The sequence below is a fragment of the Lepidothrix coronata genome, unplaced genomic scaffold, assembly GCF_001604755.1.
Source record: "Lepidothrix coronata isolate B3197 unplaced genomic scaffold, Lepidothrix_coronata-1.0 Scaffold90, whole genome shotgun sequence".
Taxonomy (NCBI): Eukaryota; Metazoa; Chordata; class Aves; order Passeriformes; family Pipridae; genus Lepidothrix; species Lepidothrix coronata.
In genome coordinates this window covers 2,031,404-2,058,556 of record NW_016690270.1, presented here as the reverse complement: position 1 = coordinate 2,058,556, position 27,153 = coordinate 2,031,404, and the positions used below count along the sequence as shown (strand labels likewise).

The following is a 27,153-nucleotide window of genomic DNA, read 5'->3' as shown; positions in this document are numbered from 1 at the left end:
TGCTGGGGCAGGGGAGGCACCGAGCCCTGCTGAGCTGCTCTGAGCTCACCGGGCTTTGTGGTGCCCGGGCACAATCACAGGGTGGGTCAGGTCAGAAGGGACCTGCTCCAGCAGGACCAGCCCAGAGCACATGGCACAGTGTCCAGACGGTTCTGGGATATCTCCAGCGAGGGAGACTCCACACCCTGTCTGGGCAATCTGTTCCAGTGCCAGGTCGCTGCACAGTGAAGTTGTTCTTCCATGGAAGCCTGGAGGAGGCTCAGGGGAGGCCTCATCGCTCTCTACAACTCCCTGAAAGGAGGTTGGAGCCAGGGGGGGGTCGGGCTTTCCTCCCAGGCAACCGGCAGTAGGACAAGGGGGCACAGTCTTAAGCTGCACCGAGGAGGTTTAGGTTGGACATTAGGAAGAAATTTTCCACAGAGAGAGTGATCAGACACTGGAATTAGGCTGCCCAGGGAGGTGGTGGAGTCACCGTCCCTGGGGCTGTTTAGGAAGAGACTGGATGTGGCATCAGTGCCATGGTCTGGTAGGCGAGGTGGTGTTGGGGCAAAGGTCGGACTCGATGATCTCAGAGGTCTTTTCCAACCTCGGTGATTCTGTTCAGGCGGAACTTCCTGGGCATCAGTTCGTGCCCGTTGCCTCTTGTCCCATTGCTGGGCACCCCCGAGCGGAGCCCGGTCCGGCCCCTGACACCCCGAACCCGGCCCGGCGGAGCCGCCCGTGCCCGGCCCGTCCCCTCGCGCTCCCCCGTTCCCGGGCCCCGCCCCGCGCCGGCCCCGCCCCTTCCTGCGCGCGGCCCCGCCCCGCGGTCACGTGCGCGCTCGCCCGCTCGGGGCTCGGCTGGCTGGGCCTGTGCGGGGCGCGGGGCCGGAGCGGCGGCGGGAGCGCGGCGGGGCCGGGGGGCGGCGGGGCCGGGAGCGGGCGGGGGGAGCCCGGCCGGGCCGTGAGGGCGCGGCGGAGCCTGGCGGCGGCGGCGGAGCGGCCTGGGGGCTCCCCCCGGCGAGCGCGGGCCGAGCGGGCCGGGCCGGCGGCCGTGGCGGGGCTATGATGAGCCCGCTGCGGGGCTCCGCACCCCCGCGTGTCCCCCTGGCAGGTCCGGCCCGCGGCTGAGAACCCCCCACCGGCGGTGAGTGCGGGCGGCGGGGCCCGGCGCGGCGGGCAGGCCCGGGCCCGCCCTTCCCCCGCGCGGGGCCGGGGAGGGCCCGCGGCGGCGGCGGGGCCGGGAGCGGGAGCGGGCCCGGTAACGGCCCGGCCCGGGGGGTTTGGCCGCGCGCGGGTGGGTTTCCTCCCCGACTGTTGTTTTTGCGGTGCCTGGGAAACAGGCCCCGGGACGGGATCTTGATTCCAGCAGGGTCTTCCCACTTCCTGCGCTCGCCCGCCCCTCGGTATTGTTTTTCTCGATGCTGGGGGGTTTTTTAGCCTGGGGAAAGGGAGGGTCAGGGGGGATCTTATCGCTCTCTGCAACTCCCTGGAAGGAGGGTGTAGCCAGGTGGGGGCCGGGCGGTGCTCCCGTGTAACAAACGATAGGACGAGGGGACAGAGTCTTAAACTGCACCAGAGAAAGTTTAGTTTGGAGATTAGGAAGCAATTCTTCGCAGAAAGGGTGATTAGACATTGGAACGGGCTGCCCAGGGGAGTGTCGGAGTCACCGTCCCCAGAGGTGTTTTAGGAAAGACTGGACGTGGCACTCAGTGCTCTGGGCTGGGTGACGAGGTGGGGATCGGCCACAGCTTGGACTCGATGATCTCAGAGGTCGTTTCCAAACTAATTGATCGTGTGATTCCTGTCGTGTCCTGGGATTCCTTTAGCCTTTAGAGAGCTGGGTAAAGAGCTCTCTGCTTTTAAAATGCAGTAATTCCAACAGAGTGCCTCGCTCTGTGATGCCGTTAAGAGCAGCAGTTCCAGAGGTTGCCTCCCTCGGTGGTGGGCACCATACCGTGCTCAGAAAACGCTTGTCCTTCCTCTTCTCCTGCAGATGGAGGAACTTGCCCATCACAACCTGCTGCCCCTAATGAGTTCTCCTCTCCCTTTCCAGGTATGGCCTCACAGCTGCAGGTGTTCTCCCCTCCGTCAGTATCCTCGAGTGCCTTCTGCAGTGCCAAGAAACTGAAAGTGGAGCCGTCTGTCTGGGATGTTTCAGGACAGAGCAGTAGTGACAAGTATTATACCCACAGCAAAAACCTCCCAGCAGCTCAAGGGCAAGCCAGCTCCTCTCATCAGGTAGCCAATTTCAGCATCCCTGCCTACGACCAGAACCTCCTTCTCCCCGCTCCCTCCGTCGAGCACATCGTGGTCACCGCGGCCGACAGCACCAGCAGCAGCGCCACCGCCTCCTTCCAGAGCAGCCAGACCCTCTCACACAGGAGCAACGTTTCTTTGCTGGAACCATACCAAAAATGTGGATTAAAAAGGAAAAGTGAGGAGGTCGACAGCAACGGTAGTGTGCAGATCATTGAGGAACATCCACCTCTCATGCTGCAAAACAGACCTGCGGTGGGTGCTGCGGCCACGACCACCACGGTCACCACGAAAAGCAGCAGCTCCAGTGGGGAGGGGGATTATCAGCTGGTCCAGCATGAGATCCTGTGCTCTATGACAAACAGCTATGAGGTCCTGGAGTTCCTGGGGCGGGGGACGTTCGGGCAGGTGGCGAAATGCTGGAAACGTAGCACGAAGGAGATCGTAGCCATCAAAATCCTGAAGAACCACCCGTCGTACGCCCGGCAGGGCCAGATCGAGGTGAGCATCCTGTCCCGCCTGAGCAGTGAGAATGCTGACGAGTACAACTTTGTCCGCTCCTACGAGTGCTTTCAACACAAGAATCATACTTGCCTTGTATTTGAGATGCTGGAACAGAACTTATATGATTTCCTAAAGCAAAACAAGTTCAGCCCGTTGCCCCTGAAGTACATCCGGCCCATTCTGCAGCAAGTGGCCACTGCCTTGATGAAGCTAAAGAGCCTGGGTCTGATCCATGCTGACTTGAAGCCAGAGAACATCATGTTGGTGGATCCTGCACGCCAGCCCTACAGAGTGAAGGTGATAGACTTTGGGTCAGCCAGCCACGTGTCCAAGGCCGTGTGCTCCACGTACTTGCAGTCACGCTATTACAGGTGAGCACTCACACAGTGGTTGCTTAACCAAGCCAGGCTTATCCTGCTGGGGTGCTGGGGGGTGCCTTAGCACAGTCAGGCTGATCCTGCTGTTGGAGGGTGCTGGAGGGTTCCTTCTACAAGCCCTGACTCTTCTGCCCCTGTCCGGGGAGAGGAGGAAGTGATCAGCCTGTCCACTGCTCTGCGTGTTTCCTGGAGATTTCTTGTGAAATTTGAGTGGAAATAAATAGAACTTGTGTTTTGCAAGTGTGAGCTGATCTGCAGCCCAGCACCTTCCTTTCGCCCCAGAGCAGTGCAGTAAGTTGATTTTACCCCATCAGTAGTAACAGCATTCTGTAGTTTGTGACTGTGTGTGAAGCAGCAAACTGGGGAAACAGATAAGTGGTGTGTTTTGGGTTGTTTGCCTTGGTCTGAAACTAGTCCATTAACCTTGGTCATTTAGAGGGGAGAGAAGTCAAAGAGATGCCAGTTTCTTTTTGCTCTGTTTCTTCTGATTCCATCTTTGTTTGAACCCCCTTCACAAGCACATGACTTCCTGTGTCAACCCTGGCTAAGTCATGCTTTCATGAGACCTGTGGCTCCTTCAAAGCAGCAGTGAGATAGATCTCTGCTTCCCTTAGCAAAATGTAGGGATGGCTTCTTACCCTTCTGCCTAAGAATTAAACATAAACTATGGGCAAAAGCATTAAAACTCATAAACTTTGTATAAAGCAAGCTGTGCTGTTTCTTTCAATTATTCCTCTAGCTTGGTTCTGTTAAGTATTTCAGTTTAAGTAGCAGCAGACTTCAATAAATGGATGCAGAAAGAACTTCTGTCATCAAAGGGCCGTGAAAAAGTCTGTGCTGTGTTGTCAGGGTTGCTTTGGGTGGAATGTGAGCTCACTTGACACAAAACTTAACTAGTATCTAGTCCTTCCAGCTGGGATGAGACAGAGGACTGAGACACTCCACCCCACCCTGTGTCTCTGCCCTGTTTGATGTCTTTCCTGGCTCCTCACTTCAGTTTAAAGCCTGGCTTATTGTAGGTTTGTTGTGTTCATTCCTCATACTGCTTGTATTCGTGCCTCCTTTGTTTTGTTTTGGGCTTTGTTTTTTTTTAACTCCCTCTAACACCCAGTACCAACTTTCTGTGCCATTTTCCGTTTGCTATAGACTTTTATTTTCTTAATCCATTCCTCCTGATCTTTGCTCAGCTTGTTGGCACCAATCTTTCCACTTCTAAACTATTGATTGTTATTTTTTTGTAGCAGTTATCTCCTATTCCCCATAGCTCTGTTAAAATGCTCACTCTCCAAAATACATCATCGATTTTGTTGTTGTTGCATTGAAAGAGGGGACCACTGATCAAGGATCTCCTCTATCTGACTTGCCACACGTGTCAGCAAAGCAGTCTGGGGAGGCACGTGGTGCTCTCCAGTTTCTGGTATCACAGAGAGCAGATTTGGCTCAGGAAAAGCAGGGAGGGGTGATAAGTATCTTGAAGGGGCTGCAGGGAGGGACGGGGCTGCTTCATTTGCATGTGGGGCACTGGCTTCACAGCCCCTTCCAGCTCCCTGGGGTGACTGACAGTGCCAGAAAGGCAAATAACCTGGGATTAGGTGGCGTTGGACTGTCTGCTTGGCTGAAGTGAAGAATGCTGTGATGGGGAAGTCTAGTATTTAGTGATATGTAATTAGTGTAATGGTGATGATTGCTAAAATCCATAATCTAGGAATTTATGGAGAGGGTACAGAAACCAGCTTATTGTGGGAGGACTGGATTGCTTTAACCATATACATGTTAAATTAGTGTTCAGATGAGTTCCCAGTTGGAAATTTTTTCAGTGCTCTGTTTAATGAAACAGTGTGACCGGTTCTTCATATGGGTCTCTGTCAGCCATTAAAAATAAACTTTTCTGTGCTCACTTTTGGTTTTTAATACCTGCTACTGGCACTTAGGTAGCCCCTGTCTCCTGTAGAGACATCTAAACCAGCCACACTCGGGTGCTGTAAGATGAACATTCTGATCTGTGTACCCTGAAGGAAAAAACATATTAATTATGCTCTGTGCTGCTGGAGGTCATCCTGTCCAACAGCCCTGCTCACTCCAGGGTCTGACTGTCCTTCTGGCAGTTGGACACTCTTTAAAGAGTGAGTAGAAGTGCCCATGAAGAATTCTTTGTCTCTGAAGCCCAGCAGGGACGAGGAGCAGGTCAGCTCTACGCAGTGTGTAGTTTCTGTGGCAGTTCTGAGATCTGTTTGCAGTAATTCCTCACTGAAAACCAGAGTGTGTGCTTGTTGTGTCAGGTGAGGAAGGGTATGGATGCTTTTATTCCCCCTGGGGAGGATGAACAATGGAAGGAAACAGCTTGCAGAAAGGAAAAATCCCTGGCAGACTGATCTCGGGGAGGTTTGCTCGTGTCCTGTCTTATGTGTAACTGCAGCCATCGTGTGAGTTTTACTCAGCTCCTGGTGCTGCCTGTGGGTCAGAGAGCACAAACTGAAGGTCCTGAGCTGAAGGACTGCACAGTTTGGGCCATGAGGAGGTGGCACAGAGCACTGGGGGAGCTTTCAGAATGCAGGAGTATCCGTTTCTTACCTCTGCATCGGGCTCTGTGACCTACTTCTGTCCCAGCCACACTGGCCTGGGAAGCAGCAGTGCCTGCTGCCAAATCTAACTCTGCCTGCTAATCCAGCTCCAAGGGGTGACCCCGTTGTTCCCTGCATTGCTGCCTGCAGTTGTAGGAGCTCCCTGTTCCCGTCATCCCTCACAGGGGGAGGGACGAAGGCACAGGTGTAAACATGGGGTGTTTGGAAATGCTCGGAGTGAGTCTCGGGGTTTTCTGGGGCTGCTGTGAATCCTCTGTCTTCTGAGAGAGCCTGAGCATATTTGCCAGCTTTGGAAGGCAGTGCTTGGCAAGCCTGTGTGCAAAGAGTGGTGTTGATTTTATTTCAAAGAGCTTAAGATGGTAAAATCGCTTTAATCTCTGTCAGAGCAGCTATGGAAGTGACCTCAGCCTACTGGCCTGGTCCAGCTCACATCTCCTAATGCTGCTAATTGTAGTGGTGTAAAGGGACATGAGAGGGATTCTGATTTCCCAGCTCTGTCCTGCAGTCAGAATGAAATCAGGTGGCTCATGAGAAGTTCACTTATTTAATTGCAGGGAGTAAAATCCACATAATTCAACTTGCTATCATCGTGATATTGAGATTTAGGAATACCTAAATCCGTTCCAGCCTGGAGTTAAAGACTAACAAACTGTCACATCCAGCCTTTGGTGCCACAAATCTGTGTTTCCATTGGAATTGGTGAGGTTTTTTAACACACTTGTGAAGGATTAGCGTGCTCTGCATATTCCACAAGCCATTTATATTTTAATTTGTTTGCCAGTCCAAACCAAGGAAGCTTTGGCATGCAGCATTCCTTATATGACAGGTTTGGGTCCTTTCTGAATTGGAATTCCTGCATCAGGAGGAACATAATCAAGAGGATCAGTGCAGTTTGTTGATGATGACTCTGTAGACTAAAGGCATGTGAGGTTCTGTTTTCAGAATTCATTCTTGAGTGAATGAATGAACCATATTTGCTCTGCTTGTGAAGGAAGAGATTCCTCTTGTCTGCACCTGTTAACCTGTAGAAAGTTGGATCTATTCTGCCATATTTCCTTAAAGTATAAATGTTTAGCAGGACATTCAGCATTCAAATATCAGATCCTGACCATATTTGCATAATCATTTTATATTTTCACATATAAAAGTCAACAACTGCCAGGAACAAACAAACAAGAAGGTAGAATAGAATGTCTTAGCTTGAATAATCTATTATTCTGATTACCAAAGGTGTATCATGGGGTCAGACACACTAAAACCTCCTTGCTAGAAGGTGGATGATAGACAATAACCGTGACCTCACTGCATCTGGTTCAGCTGCTTATCTTTTTTATAGAATCAGAGAATCACAGGATGTTTTGGATTGGAAGGGACCTTAAAGCCCATCTCATTCCACCCCCTGCCATGGGCAGGGACACCTTCCACTCGCCCAGGCTGTTCCAGCTCCATCCAGCCTGGCCATTTTTGATAGACCCTGTCCTTTCTCAGGGGCACTGTGCGTGGGCAGCTGGGCTGAGTGCATGTGTTTTAGAGACACCTGTGTGGACACCTAAAACAAAAGGTGTATCTGTGTCACCACAGCACAAAGGGTGATTAATTGGGGAGTCACTTCTTGCCACGTACAAACAGTTGGGAGGTACATTCTGGCTGAGCAGTCGAGTGTCAGATTTACTGGCACCTGGGCATTATGCAAGCCCTGGTTTTTAGAATCCTGTGGAAGGATCAGGACTGGTTTCAGAGCTTCTTTTACCAACTGAAGCATCCACAGTGTAACACAAGAAATGCCACACAAGCCCTGGGACACGTTCCCTGAGGCACAATCAGGAAACAGATAGCCTGGAGTTTAGGGCTTTTCTGCTTCCTGTGTGCTTGTGTTAGTTATGCATGAAGAAGCTCAAGGTTTTCGTGTTTCCTGTACTTTCCAGAGTAAATTCCCACACCAGCTCACTTGGGTTTTGCAGCACTTGGGTTTTATGCTGTATGCAAATGTGTGACCAGAATTTCTCCTGCCGGAACAGCATCAGTTTGTTCCAGAACCGTGTGTAGGTGAAGAGTTGTACTGAAACATCCCTTTGTGTTATGAGTCAGTTCCAGACAGAAATTTCCCTGAAATTCCAACCTGTTACAGAAGCAAACCCTGCTTGGAGTTTGAGTTTTTTTTCATCACCTCCTGCTGAAGGCTGGGCCAGGCAGGTCCATTTTGCATTAGGTGTGGTTGAGTGCACAGAAACCTGAAACACAACCTCCAGCTGGGCCCTCTCCGTCCATTTTAAACTCGAAACTCTGAACAAACCCTGCATGAAAACCTGCTGGTAGAAACTGCTCTGCAGAGCTCCTTTTTCTAGCTCTGCAAATGCTTTTCTTTTCCACGTGGAAAACAGGCAGCCTCCTGCAGCTGGTTTACCTGGGATCTCAAGACCTCCCTCCAAGAAAAGTCTGAGCACTGTTTGCCAGAACTTTTCTTCCCAATTCTGTTAGGATAGGTTGGATTAAGTGATTTTTGAGAGGTTCTCTCCCAGCCTTGATATTTCTGTGATCCTATGTGCTGTCTCAGGGACACCTCACACCACACTTGCTGTCAGGTGTAATTAAACCGATTACTCAAGGAGTAACTTCATATCACAAGTGCATAAAGGCCTCCTAGGAGTTGAGGGGCACTGTGGCAATAAATGAATCCAGCTATGCCACTAAGGGATGAAAAGGTTGGGATCCCTTAGGCCGCTTGAGGAAACAACTTCTGCTTTAAAGTGAATAATTTATTTTCACACAGGTTTACTTGTGCATGGAGGGGTTGGACTCAGTGATCCTTGCAGGTCCCTTCCAGCTCAGCATATTCTGTTATTCTCCAGAGTTATTTATAGGGAAGAATTATTTTACTGTTATTTTGTTTTTCCTCTGACAGAGCTCCTGAAATCATCCTGGGTTTGCCGTTCTGTGAAGCCATTGACATGTGGTCGCTGGGCTGTGTGATTGCTGAGCTGTTTCTGGGCTGGCCTCTGTATCCAGGAGCATCTGAGTATGATCAGGTGGGAGCACGTGGTGGATGTGGGATCTTCACATGAAACCACAATGACCCTCTGAACCCCATGTGTCCTCTGCCAGCTGTCACCCAGCACACATTGCTGTTTGTCATCTGAAATTCATTTTCCCCCTGTGACATTCCCACTGCCTGTCTCTATACTTCTGTGTGTTTCCACTTGAGCTGAATGTATCCTGTACAAAAATAGGGTCCAATTTGCAGTTAACCCCTGGTTTCCAAACCCAAAAGCTGTTGAAACACCTTCCTGTCAAAACAGAGGCGAGGTGTGTGTCCTGACGTGGCACACTCTCTGTGATTTCACCATGAGGGCAGTTTTTCCATGTGGAGACAGAGCAAGCCTATCATTCCTGCCCTGTTAATACCTACAGCAGCCCTCATTTTTTATGCAAAGTGTGAGCCCCAAGCTGCCTTTGAAATACTCTGAAAGGCATCTTGAACTAATTAGTCCTTTCCGTGGACACTTGGCATTGTTACCTGGGCTGGTCTGTGCCTATAAAAGGACAAAAAGTCTGCGAGAGGGATTTTTTGAGAGTAGCTTTTCCACTGGGGTTTTTATGGTGGTATCTTGTTACAGTGCTGGGTACAGCTTTCCTTATGTGATAAAATACATGAAAACTTAGTAAGTTTGAAAACTGACTTGTCATATGTCTTCCCAGCACAGTAAATTTCCAAAGGAAACACAGTGGTACCTTAATGAGCAGAATGAGTTAGAAAGTAACTGAGGTAGGGCACCGTGGTTTCCTTGTACACTGAATTTTGTGTAATTCTGAGAACCTTATCTGCTCGTGTAGGTGGGTGGGGAGGAGCTGCTTTTTCCATTGCTTAATGACAGGATTTTGCAGTCCTTTGTGAGGCAGAGTGAGGTGTGACTTCACGGGGTTGGTTTTGATGTCTGAATTTCCCTTGAAAACTAGGCATGACTCGCTTGCATGTTTTCTGAGATGCTGCAGCAGCAAGTGAAAGCTCAGGTGGAACCTGTGAGAGGACCTCTCCAGGAATGAGTTCACGGGTTGGGATGGGATTTACAGCTGTTTTTTTGAACACCCCTTGGCTGTAAAGCAAGAGTTATGTCTCGTAAAAAGAGCAGAACTTGTGTAGGTACAAAAAGGACTCACCTGCAGACACTTAGTTCCACACTGGCTTAAATGAAAAGTGAGCCCATAAATTCATGTGATCACAAGCTCTGACAGTGAGTTCAGTGCCCTGCAATGTTCAGCTCTTGTGGCACAGTGGAATAGCAGGAGTTTTGCAAATAAGAAATGAGACATCCTAAAGGTCCTGTAATTGATGGTTTGAACAAAGCATAGTTGTCTTAACACTGTGGTTTTTTTCATAAAGTTGCTGTTTTCTTTCCTTTGGAGAATACCTTTTTATTTGCTGTCTCTTTACCTGTGTCTTATCAATACCATCACAAGGATTCAGGTGCATCTCCCAAAATTCCGAGCCATTTTTTTAGATATAAAATAAAGTATATTAAAACTGCTTGAGGATCTAAGAATCTGACTGTACAAGGGGTTTGCTTTTTTTTTTTTTTTTTTTTGTCAATGAGAGCTTTGCCATGACATTATTCTGAACTTGTGTGCCTGGAGTATATACAGCCAGGCACAGAAACGTTGCTTGGATAATTATGCCTTTAATTATATATACATAATGATAAATTGTGTGGTATTTTTCTTTCAAAATATGCACTTCTTACATTGCTTAATGTCTTAAAAGTCTGCTTACATATACTTTAGCAAAAAATATTTTCCATAAAACAAGAACCTCAAATTTTTGCAGATAATATGATTGAAGAAGTATTCCTATAAATACTTGAGATAGTCCCTTTAATTTTGCAGTTTTAGTTATCAGGGCATTCTTTCTTTACAGGTAATTTCCTATTTGCTATGAGCAAACCTGGCTGTTAATTACTCCATCAGCTATGAGTTCTTTATATTGGGAATCCTCATTATTTTCATTTTCTCTCCTAGATTCGTTATATTTCACAAACTCAAGGCCTTCCAGCAGAGTATCTTCTCAGTGCAGGAACGAAAACAAGCAGGTTTTTTAACAGAGATCCAAATTTGGGATACCCACTGTGGAGGCTAAAGGTTTGTCTGTCTGTTCAATCCCCAAGTCTCTTCTGTTCTTTGAGGACCTGATATAAATCCCCCCCTAGTTTTAGGGTGCTGTGAGAACATCCTGAGTGAAGATTGGCTTTGAAATGCCATTCAGACATAGCTGGTTTGTGGGTATTTTAATTTCAGAGGCTGTACAGACCCCCTGGTAGTGCTCTAACAATGGCAGCTGTGCATGATAGTACCAGCAAAGGGTGGGTGTTCAAGTAATTGAGATAATGGTTAATGATTATGGGCTGCTCATTCTTGGGGAAGTGTGTCATCTTGTCATCTCCTGACAATACAACGAGTAAAATACCGAGTATTTTGTGATTGTCTTTGTTAGTTTAACAGGAGTCTGTTTATGGATGGGCAGAGGACAGGAAAGAATCAGATGTAGGCTTGATTTGCCTTTAAAGCTGAGCAGCAAAAGGAAGGGGATTTTGCCTTTCTCCTTTATAGAAGGGGGATTTAAAATATTTATAGCCTCTTCTCTTCCTAAATCAGAAACCTTCAGTTCTTCTGGCTAATGCCCAGCCTAAGGAAACCTTGATATGAAGTCATCCTGTTGTGAACTCAGCTTTGCAAGGACTGATCTGTGCAGCCGAGGGAATGAGAACCCATGGCTGGGGTTTGGCCTGCTGGGGTGTGGTTTGTGTGAAACAGGCAAACGATCCCCTGACTCAGCAGTTCCTTGCTGCTTTTTTCTTTATCAGTGTGTGATATCTCGGTTTATATTAATGAATGTTCTCTTTTATAGACCCCAGAAGAACATGAGTTGGAAACAGGAATCAAATCAAAAGAGGCTCGGAAATATATTTTCAACTGTTTGGATGATATGGCGCAGGTGTGTGGGGGTCTTGGGACACACAGAACTCCTTGATTCCATACGTTGCTGGGATCTCTAAAACCATCATTAATCACTGGGATCTCTAAAAATGAGGCTCCTGTGCTGGAGTAATCAGCTCTTCCACTTGCAGTTGGGAGCACTGGTGTAGGTTTGCCACGGTGCCAGTTTGCATCAGAAATCACTGGATTAAAGGCTGTCAAAATGTCAATTATGAACCTGTTTGAAATTTATTGTGTTTTCCTATGCCTCAGTGTGCTCACCAGCACTTCAAATGTGTTTATAGGATTAGGCCTGTTATTTGATTTTGAAAATATTGACAGTAACTACAGATCATTCTATTTTTCATTCTCTCTTCAGAGGTGAAATGAAGGAATATCTGAGTGTTTTTAATATCATGAGGCCTGAAATCTTAAATATCAATTTTCTATCACTTTTGTAGGTGTCACCATTATGTTACATCTGTACAGAGAAGGTAGAATCTTCCCATTCTGATTTGCCAGCCCCTTCTAGCACCCCCAGAACATGAGGGCAGATTGCCAGGCAGTGGAGAGTGAAGCCTGGTTGATGTCTTTGAATAGACCAACTTCATGTTGAGATGAGAATTCCACATTTGACTTCCTTTCATAGAACAAGCAAGGGAAAGGTTGTGTGTTAGTGCTGCACTACCTGAAATTAATCTGGCTCAGAGACAGAAATATTAATAATAAATATTTCTGTGCCGTGTGAAATTACTGAATTGTTATGTAGCATCAATTTGATGTTTGTGTGACCTGCTCTCATTTCATTTTTCAGGTGAATATGTCTACAGACTTAGAGGGCACCGACATGTTGGCAGAGAAGGCTGACCGAAGGGAGTATATTGATTTGTTGAAGAAAATGTTGACAATTGATGCAGATAAGAGAGTTACTCCACTGAAGACTTTGAACCATCCATTTGTTACAATGACACATCTACTGGACTTCCCCCACAGTAACCAGTAAGCTTCCTTAGATTGCTTGGTTTGTTTCAGGAGGACTTACTGGAAGCACAGAACAGCACTTTTCTACTTTCTGTCAGTGCTGTTTTCTGCAGTTTCTGGCTGAACCTGAAAACAGCAATGGCATGTGTAAGGAATGGAATGTTCATAAGCTTCCTTTTCGTGTTTTAAGACATTTTTTGTTGGTTTAAAAAAAAAAAAAGAATTTAAACCTAAAACAGTGCATAAAGTTTGGAATCTGTCATGTCTCTGTTGTGCTGTTGTTACATATCTCATGTTTTCCTTCTGTTGCTCTGTTTCAGTGTGAAATCTTGCTTTCAGAATATGGAGATCTGCAAGCGAAGGGTTAACATGTACGATACAGTGAATCAGATTAAGAGCCCGTTCACAACTCACGTTGCTCCCAATACAAGCACAAACCTGACAATGAGCTTTAACAACCAGCTCAACACAGTACACAACCAGGTACAGCATCTTTTACCTGTTTTACACTAATCAAAGACATGGAGTAGTCTAATTCGGTGCCTTCAGGCCAAAGCCTGCTCTGCAAAATACTTATTTACATTCCTCTGCAAAATTTATAGTCTTGTCTTGAAGTTTAATTTTCCAAAACTCAGGCCAAGGCAGTCTCTTTACTTCACGTGTGGGAAATTTGTCTGTCAGTTGAGCAATGTAAGTAAAGTTGGGGTAATTCATGTTTTTTCTCTTAATATCTTACGCCTTTTACCTTAAACCTTTTCATGGTCCTTGCTTCATAGTATAATACTGATGGTTCCCATTGTTTGTTTTATAACAAGTACGAGAGATAAGTCTGAATATTTATTTTTTTTTTAAATTTTCTTTTCCTAGGCCAGTGTGTTGGCATCCAATTCTACTGCTGCTGCTACTCTTTCCCTGGCAAACTCGGATGTCTCCCTGCTAAACTATCAGTCTGCCCTGTACCCATCATCTGCAGCCCCAGTTGCAGGAGTGGCTCAGCAGAGTGTTTCCTTGCAGCCTGGAACCACCCAGATCTGCACACAGACTGACCCCTTCCAGCAGACCTTCATTGTTTGTCCCCCTGCTTTTCAAAGTAAGCAGAAAACCCTTTGTGTGGTCCTGTGGTTTCAATTAGGCATTGGAGAAGTTGTGATTTGCACTAAACTGAGGAAGTATGAAACTGAGAAGAGCTCCCTGTGTGTGTCACACGGTGCTCTTGCATCAGTAAATGCAGAATCAGGTCAGACATGTGTAGACAACTTGATTCTCTTCCAGGTCATGCTTGAACAGGTGACAGTATCTTGCCTGCCTGGGTTGCAGCCTCCAGCTGGTTGCTCAACCAGTTTTTCCCCCCAAACTGAACACAACAGCATTCCACAGAAAGCAGCAACAGAGGAGCCAGACCTGCCTGAGAATCAGAAAGTGTCTTGCTGTGTTTTGTATCTCAAGAGCAAATATCTGATGTTTGAGCCTCAGTTCCCAAGCCCTGGGGCAGCTGTTTGCTGGCAACAGATTGTGAATCCGTGAGCTCAGCACAGGCTCTGTTCATCCCTCCCTTCATCCTCAGAGCTCTCTAGTTCTGCTGGTACCTGGATTATCTCGGTCTGAAGGGTTAGGTGTGAAATGGGATCTGATAGTGGAAGGTTTGAACTTTGGAATTGGTCTCAAGCAACTTAGAATTAGGTGTCTGTGTTAGCTGTGTTTCTGAAGACAAGACTCCACAGAGCTGAGCTGGTGACAACTGGTTGTCCATCACGGCCCTTCAGCAGAAGTATTTACTTCAGCTGGTGATTTATTAGTAGGCTTTTGTCACAGGGAACAGCTTTTCTGTCTCTTAATCCAGCCCTGTCTTCTGCCTTTACTGGTAGGAATTTGATTTAGGAAACAAACAAAGAAAGAAAGAATAATAAATCAGCTTAGTGGTGATGTATCTTGTCCTCCACAGCCGGACTTCAGGCAACTACAAAGCATTCTGGGTTCCCAGTAAGGATGGAAAATGCTGTCCCAATTGTACCACAAGCACCTGCAGCACAGCCACTGCAGATCCAGTCTGGAGTTCTCACACAGGTAAAAAAAACCACCCCAAACCCCCCCAGAATTAACTGCAATTCCAACCTCCATCCAGGAGAACCTGCCTGCCCCCCCGTGCTGGGTTCTCAGAACTCTCTGAAAGGGTAAATGCAGATCACTTCTAAGACAGTGTTTTCTTGGTTTGTTTTGTTCTTCTGGAATATTTAAAGTCTAAACTGTCTTATGTCGTGTGCCTCCCTGGTTTCAGGAGTTTGAATTAATAATGGGAATAAATATGTAGTTTTTGGTTGCTAAAAACAGGCTGTGTTTTTTCAGGGGTGTACACTGCTTTATGAGGGGGGTGTTATTTTTACCTACACTTTAAAAAGGTGTCAGGAGAAACCGTTTCTTAGAGAAGTGAGATCTCAGTAAACAGAGGAGACAACGCAGATTATTCATGATAAAATTTCATCTTTAAGTCAACAAAATTATTTCTGAATCCTTCTCAACTAGTTACATTCTTAGTGCGAATTAATGTGTAGCAATGACATACCTATTTCTGTAGTTTGCAGTTTTAACATGTAATAACAAAACTGACTAATAATGCTAAAAATGCTATTTTAAACATTAGTAATGTGTCATAAATTAAAACCAGTTTTATTTCCAAAAAGTAATGCTTTAATATACAATGAGCACCCAGTGACTCACAAGTTTTATTCACTGAAAAATTGTAATTGCCTTTATAATTAAGTGCATTTTTATTTATTTGCATAGTTTTAGTTTCTGCTGGCATTAACACATACTCTGTGAGTTTTACTCTCCAGGCATTATATTGGACTTACTGACCTTCTTGTAGAGGAGTAATTTTTAAATTGTTCAGTCCAAGTAATTTTGGTGGCATTCTGTGGTCTCTGGTTCCTTTAGCATAATGATGCAGGTAACAGTATCCAAAAAGCAGAAGCCACTTGAAGGGCCACCTGAATCCAAGCCCTGCTTTTCCTGAGACTTTAAAATTATACCCTCATAGTCTAGTTTCAATTAGACATTTGATGGACTAATAACGTGTCTGAGTGGTTTCATCTCAGATAACTTCGTTCTTTGATGACACAAAAGACCTGCTGTGCCTTCTGTTAAATCCCATAGTTTACCTTTTTCCCAGGGTTCTGTGTGGATTTGGAGGTAGGTTGGAGCCAAGGGTACAGCCTGTGCCGTGGTTAGTGCAGCGTGAGGGTGCCACTTGCTCTCTGGGGCCCAGTAAAGTATCAGTAGCTCGACCCTGTCTCATTTTTAACTGTGTCATCAGAGAGATGCTGTTCCCAAATCCCCTGTCCCTCATGTTCCCCTCAGGGCCACGGAGGTGCTTAGAGGAGGGTCTGGGTGTTGGTTTCAGTGCCTCCCTTCCAATCCCGGCGCCCGCTCACGCACCGTAGAAACGCCAGCGAGGTGACGCCTCGCCTGGCCCTATTGCTGACCCCACTGCCCTGCCTCGGTTCTGTGTTTCACTCACTGCCTGATCTACATTTCAGGGGAGCTGTACACCACTAATGGTAGCAACTCTTCATCCTCAAGTAGCCACCATCACGCCGCAGTATGCGGTGCCCTTTACCCTGAACTGCGCAGCCGGCCGGCCGGCGCTGGTCGAACAGACGGCTGCAGTACTGGTAATTGCCTCCCTTGATTGTGTTCACTAACTGAGTTTTTGTTTTAACTTAGACTTGCAGAGGGCATGGAAGCATGTGCCATCTTGTGGCTGTGTTCTTGCTACATCTTAATGTCTCGTTGTTTTCCTCCCCAACATTGCTGAAGCACTGTCTGACTCTGACGTTTAGTGTGGCTCTGTAAAGAATCCAGATCCATTGACTATGACTTTTACTAGCCTAGTATTTAAAGCTCTTCTAAGCTATAATCTAGAAGAGTTATAATCATTCTTGTTCTTCGCTTACTCTCCTATCTTTGCCTTTTGATTGTGGAATACAAAGGAATCAGTCTTTAGCTTGACTCTGCTACAGGTACCTGGATGGCCAGAATTTGACCTACTTGGCAAGTTAGCTCCATATTTTGTTTTCAACATGTTTAAAGCTGCTTTGCATGGAGAAATGTTTCAGATCATTAAGCACAGGCTAAAATCTCTAATGACAGCAAATCCTTTAATGTATTGCTTTAGCAGTTGATTTCTCTTAACCTCTGTTGAACATTGACAATGATTTTCTGGCCTTTTGTTATTTATAGCCAATCGCACGTAGCTTGCTTCATCCAGATAAAGATTCTGTTCTTCACAGATACTTTCAGTTTGATATGTATTTCTTGGTTGAAATTAAAGGTGAGCTCTAGTATCCAAAATGGCAATAGCTAGCTTTTAGGTTATTTGGAACAATTTTGAAAAAAGGATGGGGGAAGGGAATAAACACACCTTTAAGAAATGCACATTTGCAAAATTGTCCTCTTCTGTATTTATTTGGCACCTGCACGAGAACAACTTTGCGAGTGCCACAAAGAAGTCATTGTAAAACTCCAGAATCAGATCAGTGAAGCTTTTGAAAACATTGCAGTGCACTGAAGTGCTGGTATCCTCACATGTCGTTCAAAGCACATTCCATTGTGTGAACCATGTTGTTTCTTGTGGCTTTGAAGTGGTAGTTTGAATGTCATTTTCTTCCAAGAGGGAGGCCTCTGCTGAAGTGGAATTTGCTCAAGTCATACCTGTCCTGAAATTCAAACCCACTCGTTTGAGTTCTTCTGAACCAAGTGAGCTGCTCCCTGGTTCTGAGGATGGGAAGGCAGGAGAGTGGGGCTCTCCTGGTCACAGCTCTGAGCTAAACAGACCCAGGGATGCTTCTCCTTTCCTCCTTTTGAGATTGCTGAAAGGCTGCAATCTAAGCTCCAAAAACAGCAAGGGGTGACTGTAGCAGAGCTTGGGACACAAGTGAGTTGTTAGTGATGTTTTCCAAAGTGTATTTGGGCTTTTGATTCAACAGGCAAATTCTGTTCTCCTGCGTGTGTGCAGTGGACTTGACGTTCAACTCCCCTGTACAGCCGTGGAGATCCGAGCCAGCTGTCTCCAGACTCTGGATTCTGAGTTTCCCTGGAGGACTTACTAGTTCTGTTTGGATTCTGGGAGCCTTTGGCGTGAATTTGCTCACCTTTAGTGCTTCCGACACTTCTCCCTTGCTGCTTCCCCTGAGTTTGCATTAGCCATTTGCTAAGCTTTGCATATTTTTGTCCTTCCTCTGTCAAAACAGTTCGTCGCTTGGAAGGCCCGATTTCTGCCTCTCATTGGGAATTTATATCTTGCTGTATTAAACTCTCTGCTTTGTCTTGTGCAGGTGTTGGCTTTTGGAAAGACGCATGGTGTGACTTTTAACATATTTCTCTTTTTATTTTTTTGGGTTTTTTTCAATGTTGTTATGATTATTCCGCTTATGTTGGCAGAGGTTTTAGCAGCTCTCTGCTTTGAAGGCTTCTTGTTCGGAACTGGTATTTGTACTAAGTGGATCTGTTACTTGCAGAAATATTTGATATAAAACAGTGGGTTTTGCAGCTTAAACTGCAAGAGGGAGAGCTTAAACTGCAAGAGAGAGATATTTTCAAAATCATAGAAATATTGTCCTGTCAAAATCATAGAAATACTGTCCTGTCAAATTTATTTGGACAGGAACACTGATAATGTTAATTAATTGGACCTATTCTTCACATATCTCCCTTGTAACTAACTTATCTCTCAGTGTGGCTTTTCTTAAACGCTTCAGCGAGGTGGGTGGATTTCCACAACAATAACACTCTCTCAGTGTGAGCCCTGAAAAACAGAAAGCACCAAATTGGCTTAATATTTTGGAATCCTTCAGCAGAACAGGGTGTGCAAATTTACATACAGAAACAGTCCTGAGCATTCAAGCTGCACCTGGCAGTGCATCTGCAAAACAATATTAACTCCTTTCCCCAGGTGACAGCAGTGACCTAAAAGGTTAGCAAAGTCTCAGGGGAAGCTCATTCCTCTGGTTTTGTCATCCTCCTGTGCTGAGACCTTTGGAATGATGTGCTGTACCTCTGCAAGTTAACAATCCACCCCGGTGCATTTATTGCTTGGACAGATCTCTCTCCCTGCACCTGTAGGAACTGAAGTCTAGTGAGCCTGGTGTGTGTGTTTGTTGTTTTGCAGCAGGCCTGGCCGGGGGGAACCCAGCAGATCCTGCTCCCTTCCACCTGGCAGCAGCTCCCAGGGGTTGCTCTGCACAACTCTGTCCAGCCAGCAGCCGTCATCCCGGAGACCATCGGCAGCAGCCAGCAGCTGGCTGACTGGAGGTAGGGACTGCACGGGCTCCAGCTCTGTGCCAGATGGGAATACATGCCATCACAGTGCCCACAATGTCTCCCTTCCCCTCAGAATCTCACAGGAACTCAGTTCCTGCAGGGCAGCCATGGGATTTGGGCCTCTTATTTTTTTTTTTTTTTCTGCTCCAGGAATGCACATTCCCATGGAAATCAGTACAGCACTCTCATGCAACAGCCATCTCTGCTGACCAACCACGTGACATTGGCTACAGCACAGCCTCTGAACGTTGGAGTGGCTCATGTTGTGAGGCAGCAGCAGAGCAGCAATGTGCCAGCAAAGAAGAACAAGCAGCCAGCACCAAGCACAGCCAAGTAAGAATCCCATTGCTTCCTTTCCCAGTCCTAGAAAAACCATGGGTTTGTTTGTGGAGGTTTGCCTTTACGGTGTGAAAAACGTGTTTTCTGATCACAGAGGCACTGAATGTGTAACTTTATTGTGCTACAATTGCATTTCAAGGGTTCTTGGAAAAAGCTTCTGTGCTGTAGTCGCTGATTTAAATGATACTAAATTCAGTGAGTGCAAGGATGTGGTTGACCAAGTGTTTTACTCTCCTGGCCAAAGGGGTTTTACACATTCAGGGTGTGTTGGTGCCATAGCAGTGCAGGTGACAGAATCATCAAACAAGGGCTGGCAGGTTTCTGGCAGTGTTCAGGTGGATCAGTCCCATTCAGGGCATCCCTGAGTGCCTTGATAGCCTCTGGGATGTGTCTGTGGTGCTCTGCACTGAGCTCCTCTTTGTCAAGATGCTGCTGCTTATGTGTGAGCTCCAGCCTGCTGGAGCCTGGCTGTTCCTAGTGCTGTTTGCCCCAGTCTGCTGACACAGAGCTGAATCCTGCTCTGGTTTTCCCCCAGGCCCAGCTCAACCCTGGAGACCGTGCCCACCCAAGTGTACTCTCTCATTGGGAGCAGCCCCCTGCGCTCCACCTCCTCCTCTTCCAACGTGCTGGTCCCAGTGCAGGAGCAGCACCAGCCCATCGTGATCCCGGACACTCCGAGCCCCCCTGTCAGTGTCATCACCATCCGCAGCGACACCGATGAGGAGGAGGACAGCAAATACAAACCTGCCAGGTAGGAGGTTTGTTGGGGCAGCTGGAACTGATCTCTGCTGAGCTCAGCCCAAGGATCAGGGAGAGTGGGGAACACGTAAGACATAAAATTCTGCTGTGCTCTTGGTTCTCTAGTTAACCCGAATTTTGTCCCACGAGGAGGGAGGGTATGAGATCCCAGAGGGAGAGCTCCTGTTTTCTGGTGGGAAAAGCCAGAATGTTTTCCATTTTGTGCTCTGTCTTTTTTTTCCCCTGCAGTTTGGGCATGAAGCAGAGATCCAATGTCATCAGCTACGTCACTGTTAACGACTCCCCTGACTCTGACTCCTCCCTGAACAGCCCCTATGCCACAGACCCCCTGTCCTCTCTCAGGAGCACCGGAGGGGCCCTGGAGCTGCCAAGCAGGGCCGCTCCTGACAGCTCCAGCTCCCGGACCATCATCGTGCCACCCCTGAAAACACAGCTCAACGACTGCATTGTAGCCACCCAGGCTTCAGGTGGGTATCTCAGAGCTCACTGTGCCCAGGAGCTTTGCCAGGGCTCAGGTGTGTCCCATCCCTGGCACATTCACTCCCACAGGTTTGGACTTTCTGGGTCTTTGGCAGCTTTAGGTTTCACAGCTGCTGTTCTGAAAGCCTTAGACTGTTTCAAATGTCATTGATAGATTTACCTTTCATTAATGTTTGGCTGCTTTTAGAAAGATCTCTAAGCATTCCTGATGGTTTCTTAACTGCATTTTAAATCGTAATTAAAGAAAAGTCGCTGTGACAGAAACAGCCCCTGGGCGTTCTTTGGTTCCCAGAGCTGGTTACCACAGTGCAGGGGAGAGGGAGGAATGGACTAAGCTTGTGAAATCTTTCAGGCATCCTGAGCAGCACCAGTAAGACCAAGCCAGTGGCCTCGGTGAGCGGGCAGTCGTCAGGATGCTGCATAACCCCCACGGGGTACCGCTCCCACCGCGTGGTGACCAGCGGCGTGCAGCCCCTCAACCTCAGCCAGGTGAGCACTGCCCGGCTCTGCTGACCCCTCCTGTGGGGCTTTAGGATTGCTGTGGGAACACGGTGCTGTAAGGCAGGGGGAATGACTGGAGGATCAATAGCTGCAACCTCTGATTCGAAGCTGATTCTGTGCTGGGGCGATGCAGGGTAGGGACAGGCTCTGTAGGGAGCACAGGGAAGGTTCTCGAGGCAAAGAATTTGTCCCTGTACCAGAGGGCAGGAGAAGGAAGTGTGGTTATGTCCATATTCTTCCTTTGTGCTCATGTTCATACCTGTCTTACAGCAGGTCATTCTTGCCACTCGGGTGGGAGGGTGACAGAGATCCAGCTGTTGAATTAGAGTAGCTTTGAAGGCACAGTACAAGTACAGTACTTTTGTTCTTTACCTTTTTTCTCTAGAACTCACAAAGGCCCAACCAGGAGACTAAGGCTGGACTTTGTTTTCTCGAACTAAAAATTAGCACCTGACTTCCCTTGAAACTTTCAGAGCTTGGTTTCACTTCAGTTTTTGTCACGACTCTTGACCTTTGAGTCACGCTGCAGTAGCCTTTGGGAAGAGAGGAAGTGTTACACCTCCAGTTCATTTCTGGCATGGGCCCAAGACAGGTTTTTGTCCTAAAATGTGTTAGCCCTGCTGCCACCCTCATCAGGGTGCAGAGGAGTAGTAGATTGTGAGGAGTTCAAGGGCTGGGTCAGTCCTAGGACTGTCCAGCTGTGTCCTGTGGCACCCCAGGTGTGGCAGTTTGATCCCATTGTAGGGAAAAAGTGTAATTTTTGTCTCAGTGGAACTGCAGCCACCCTTCTCAAATCTCTGGGAGGGTTTCATAGGGGAGGATCTGCAGGGAGGGTTTCACAAGGGAGGGTCTGCAGGAGCATTGTGGAACGGAGGTGTTGATGGGGAGGCTCTGGCTGACCCTTGCTCACCTCCTGAGCTGAGGGGGGATCCCCTGAGTGGGGTAACCACTGACCTTATTTCCTTCTTCTCCCTGCAGAACCAGCAGACCACAGTGCTGGCCTCCCAGGAGAGAAGTGGAAACGCTGTCCCACGTAGGCAGCAAGCTTATGTGGCCCCCCTCACATCAACTATTTCTCAGGCTCCCTACACGTTCCAGCACAGCAGCCCAGTGCATCCCCACCTGGCAGCAGCCACGGCCAGTGCCCACCTGTCCAGCCAGCCCCACATGTACACTTACGCTCCCACCACGGCGGCCACGCTGGGCTCCACCACCTCCATCGCCCACCTCTTCTCCCCTCAGGGCTCCTCCCGGCACACCACGTACGCTGCCCACCCCAGCACCCTCGTCCACCAGGTCCCCGTGAGCGTTGGGCCCAGTCTGCTGACTTCCAACGTCCCGCCCGCCCAGTACCAACACCAGTTTGCTCCCCAGTCCTATATTGGTGCTTCCAGAGGATCTGCTATTTACACTGGATACCCGCTGAGCCCCACCAAGATCAACCAGTACTCCTACTTGTAGTTCCCAGTAAAGCACTGTCCTGCAATAGAGAGAGTGGAGAAGGATTTCAGGTGAACCTTTACCTGGGAATGACTGCCTGGCTCGTGTTTCTCCCTGTCCTGGGTGTGTGTTGTTCCAAAATGTCTCCGGTGAGTTCGGTCACTAACTGGGCAGCATGTTTTGTTACCAGTACGAGGGTCACTAATTAAGTTTTTAAAATTTTACTTACTTTTTATAGATGCTTTTAAAAAAAAAAAATTCATGGTCACATTTATTTAAAATTGTTCTGTTGTGCTAATCAAAAGGGGTGTCAAATCAGTGTCTTGGAAGACAGATCCTGATGTCTTTTTTTAACTTGTGTAACTTAAACAGAAAAGATTTGCAGATTCTATGTTGCCACTAAAAATGTAATGCATGTTTATCTCATTATGTTGCTGGGGCAGTTTTAAAATCAGATTTAGTATTTTAACATTTGTTCTCTAATTCACTTTGTCTCTAACAAATTGCTGGTTCTGCAAAAGCCATTACATCTCCATATATGTTTCTGTCAAAGGTTTTTTGTTTACTTCTCTGCTCTGTTTAAGGACTGGTAGAGGCAGCTGCCTTACAGCAGCAACGTGATATATTCAGGAGTCCTGCAAACCCTGGAGTCTGCTTTGTTTTCTTGAAAATTCTCCATAACCCAGCTGAATTTTCTGTTGTGTTCATTGCAGAGTTCTTTTAAGTTCTTCAAAGTGCATTCAGGATCTCACTGTGTGACAGAGCTCAGCAGCTCTGTCAGGATGTTGTTGTCTTCAGCTGAGAGTGAATAGTGCAGCACTGCTCTAAAATTTGGTTTCTGCAGCTTATTAGATGCTGGCCCTATAATGGAGCTGGATTCCTTCACAGAAGCACAGGGCTTTGCTTTGTTCTGTTTTTTTTCTTAATGATTTTTTTCCTCACGTGATTCATTTAGGAGGGAGATGAATTTGAAATACAATGAAACATCACTGTATTGATGATGTACAGCTTTTTATACTCCTGTGAGCGTATCCTCCTGGATATGTCAACAGCTACTTTAAAGCGCTCTTAATAAGACTTGTAAACAGTACGTGCATGTAGGAATTGCAACAAAAAACCAGAAACAAAAAAAAAACCAGAAACAAAAAAAGAGAAAGAAAAAGAAAAAAAAAAAGGAAAAAAAAGAAAAAGTCCAGATTTTAAAGTTTATTACTGAATTTAAAACTATTTTAGAAGTTTTGTATTGGTGGTGTTTTAATATTTTACAGAAAATGAAATATGTACATATTGATTAGAAAAATATAACAAGCAAAACTTCCTGCTAACCCCAAATGTTCTGTCTTTGTAATCAAAATGTGTAGTGATTATACTTGAACTCTGTACTTAGTGTTTGTCTAATTCTTAAACGTTCCTGGGGATGGAAGTGTTGTATCCTTTGTATTTAAACCAAAATGAATTGATTCATGTTGGAATGTATGTGATATAATGCAATGGTTAGAGCTCATCACTGTAGCACTGAGAGAGGAGTTAGAGCTTCACGAGAGGAAAGGATACCTTCGGATTTGTTTTGCACAGGTATGTGTGATGAAGAGTTGTTTGGTGTGTCCCCTTATTGTAGTGCCTTAAATGATGATGTAGTGTGACTAGAGTTTACAGTGAGCTTTGCCTTATGAGGGACCAGCAAGCCCCCGTCGAATTGAAGCAATTCACCCAGCTTTCCACAGCCAGAGCAGCAGGAGGTGCAGAGCTGCGTCTTATCCCTTCCAACGCTCCATCAAAGCTCCGTTTTTGTTCCCAGTGAAGCGATGTCCCCTTAAAAGCTTTCCCTTTGAAAATGGCACATGTACTGTTAGTGTCTGTCAGTGCATTTCGGATAAGAGGTAGTGCTGGGAATGCATTGGAATGTTTAGTCTAATATTGCAGAAGTGATTAAATATGTGCAATCACTTTTATTAGGTTAGTGTGGCGTTACCTTCCCCCACAGGAATAGCAGACGTGTCGTGTAAAATATTGCTAGCTTGGTGATAGAATATTTATACCAAAGAGAGCCTGCTGTAAAGCACATAATACCATTAAAAAAGTTTTATAATGCTACTGCTAATGTGGAGTTGTTGGGAAGGTCTGTCAGCTGTAGCCCTAGTTAGCGTTCAGAGGAAATACTCATTCTGGATAATCAGTGCAGTTTTTGGACTACACTTTGTTTTCTTGGGTCCCTTGTACTAGGAATTATTTCTCATCTAATACGTAGGTGAAGTACCTTGTCCAAGTGGATGATAAACTGGTTCGAGCGGTCGTGTTACTGCAGCAATAAGAGGTTTGGTAACCTTGAATCCCAGTTTATGTTCCGTCCCAGTGGGAAGGAGGCCAGTTCTGAGGGGGGGGGTGTGTGGCGAGAAATGCAAAAGTCATTTCTGAAATCCCCACGTTCCTGATGGAAGGAAGTCTGGACTGCCCTGAAATGGATGAACTGATGGAGGTTTTGGCATCTCTTTGCTGGAGGGGTCGAGGACTTTGGAACTGGACGGTAGCATTAGCCACGTTGTTGTTCAGTGTGTTTGTAGTCAGAGCACTTCTGTAAGTGGATAACCAACCTTGCTATGCCACATCGTTGCTGGAAACGATGCTGTTTGTTGCTGTAGGCACTTTCTTGCTTTTTTTGACATTGCTTGTGTTCAGTACTTGCCTTGAGATACCTCTTGGGTGTACAGAGTTGTGCCTTTCCACCGAAAGGCAAACCAAGCTCCAACTCCCTGTTTCACAAATAGGACTTCGTGGAAAACACTTTACTAACAGGAAAAAAAAAAGAAAAAGGACCTCTAGCAAAATCTGCTAATAGTTCTGAGAACTCGCCCACTTTACCCCCCAAAAAAGCAGCTTGAAATAACCATTTAGAGTTTCTGTAACAGAATTAATCCCAATCAAATGTATTCCCGAAGCACGGTGTCATCTCTTCCCCTGCCCAAGTTCCCAAGAGTTGGAACGAGGAGGATGAGATGGAAATGACGTAGATAAAATCAGATGTGCTTCATTTGGAACCAAAATACCCCAGAATTCCTCAGTGATACACAGCAAACCCCACCCCAGCAGGGCCAGGGGGACACTGGGCTTCACGAGCTCGGTGGGTCCCAGTGTGGCCCCCAGGATGTGATGCCCAGTCTGGGTGTGTATTGTGCTCTAAGGAGATACTTCCCTTCTTCCCTTTTGCATATCCAGCCTCAAATTGGGTTCAAGAATTGACTCTCCTCATTGTCAGAGCCACTACACGTATTTTGTAGAGAAATCTGCTATCTCTGGATAGGAATTGGAGTACTTTAATTTTTTTTACAACTAGTTTGGGACTCACCTTTGGAATATTTGATGACCGTGGTCCCATCTAGGTTTGTCTGTGTGATTCTTGAGCTGTTCAATCAGTTTTCTCTTACCTGACCTGTATTTGCAGCTGTGATAGCCACTGCAGAGGCGACTCCCAAGGCTTTCCTGCTTAGCACCTAGTTGATGGGATGCAGTAATTTACCTCTGACTCAGCAATTTCTTTTAGTACATGAAACTAAATTGCTTCTAAATGACAGGATTGGCACAGCCCTGCTTTCTTTTTTTATTTTTATTTAAACTTCTGAATGGTGCCGCATGTCCACATGGTTGTTTGTTGCTAAACTTTATATAATGTGTGATTTCAGATTCAGCTTGAACTATATCTATCTCACTACATGTAGCAGTACATTATATGTAATGTTAGTATTTCTGCTTGAATCCTTGATATTGCAATGGAATTCCTACTTTATTAAATGTATTTGATATGCTAGTTACTGTGTAAAATTTAACTTTCTTTTATGGTTGTGCTCTTCCTTTTTACAAGCCGCTAGATACAGGTAGTTTCTGACAATTACTGATCTATGTTTGTATTGCTGATGTACTTAGGGGGTATGTAAAAATCATTTTAACAAAAGAAATAGATATTTAAAAATTTAATACTAACTATATGGGAAAAGGGTCCATTGTGAAAACATAGTTTATCTTTGGATTCAATGTTTGTCTTTGGTTTTACAAAGTAGCTTGTATTTTAAGTATTTTCTACATAATATGGTAAAAATGTAGAACAATTGCAATGCATCAATAAAAAGGGTTAATTTTCTGTACTCTATTCATGTGGTCACTTGGTCTGTTGAAGGAGGGGTTTGGTGCATCCGGGGTGGGATGTCGGGGTGGGATGTCGGCAGTGCCGGGGAAGTGGATTTGGGATGTGGATTTGGGATGTGGCAGCACTAGATGGCACACTCACCCTGTCACAGCACTGGCACGGACGGGCAGCCTCGGCCCGTTCCCGTGGCCCAGGAGCCCACGGGCTGTGCCCACAGAGCCGCCTGGCACGGCTGCATGCAGGGCACGGAGCTGCAGCGTCCATCTGTCCATCCATCCATCCATCCGTCCTTCACACCGACCCTGTCCCGCCCTGGCTGTGGGAGCTGCCGTGTGGCCCCACGCTGCTCTCAGGCCACCTTTGGAGCCAGCGCTGGGCAGCCCCTGGCTGAGGGTGGTGACTGACGGTGGCCAAACAACGGCCCCGAGGGGCCCAGGGGGATCCACAAGACCCCAGCACAGGCAGGAGCTCCTGGCTCAGCTGCCAGGACATGGGGTGGCACAGTCGGGGGGGTGACAGTGGTGCTGGTCTGGCT

The 27,153-nt window shown here is 46.7% G+C and overlaps 1 protein-coding gene across 3 annotated transcripts; it reads left to right on the top strand.

The window, feature by feature from the left end:
* Positions 1–870: 870 nt before the first annotated feature.
* Positions 871–26,621, top strand: HIPK1 (homeodomain interacting protein kinase 1). 3 transcript variants are annotated; one of them, XM_017821344.1, is made up of 16 exons: positions 871–1,126; positions 2,036–3,113; positions 8,604–8,727; positions 10,712–10,831; positions 11,598–11,684; positions 12,480–12,664; positions 12,967–13,129; positions 13,514–13,736; positions 14,589–14,710; positions 16,180–16,314; positions 18,813–18,952; positions 19,112–19,294; positions 19,836–20,051; positions 20,288–20,526; positions 20,892–21,028; positions 22,019–26,621. In XM_017821344.1, exons 2-16 carry the CDS (start codon positions 2,038–2,040, stop codon positions 22,499–22,501), a joined length of 3,633 nt encoding a protein of 1,210 aa, XP_017676833.1. In that variant the 5' UTR covers positions 871–1,126; positions 2,036–2,037; the 3' UTR covers positions 22,502–26,621. The 3 variants fall into 3 exon arrangements, with proteins under 3 accessions (XP_017676833.1, XP_017676832.1, XP_017676835.1); XM_017821343.1 differs by having other exon boundaries at positions 18,810–18,952; XM_017821346.1 differs by lacking the exon at positions 16,180–16,314 and having other exon boundaries at positions 18,810–18,952.
* Positions 26,622–27,153: the final 532 nt, after the last annotated feature.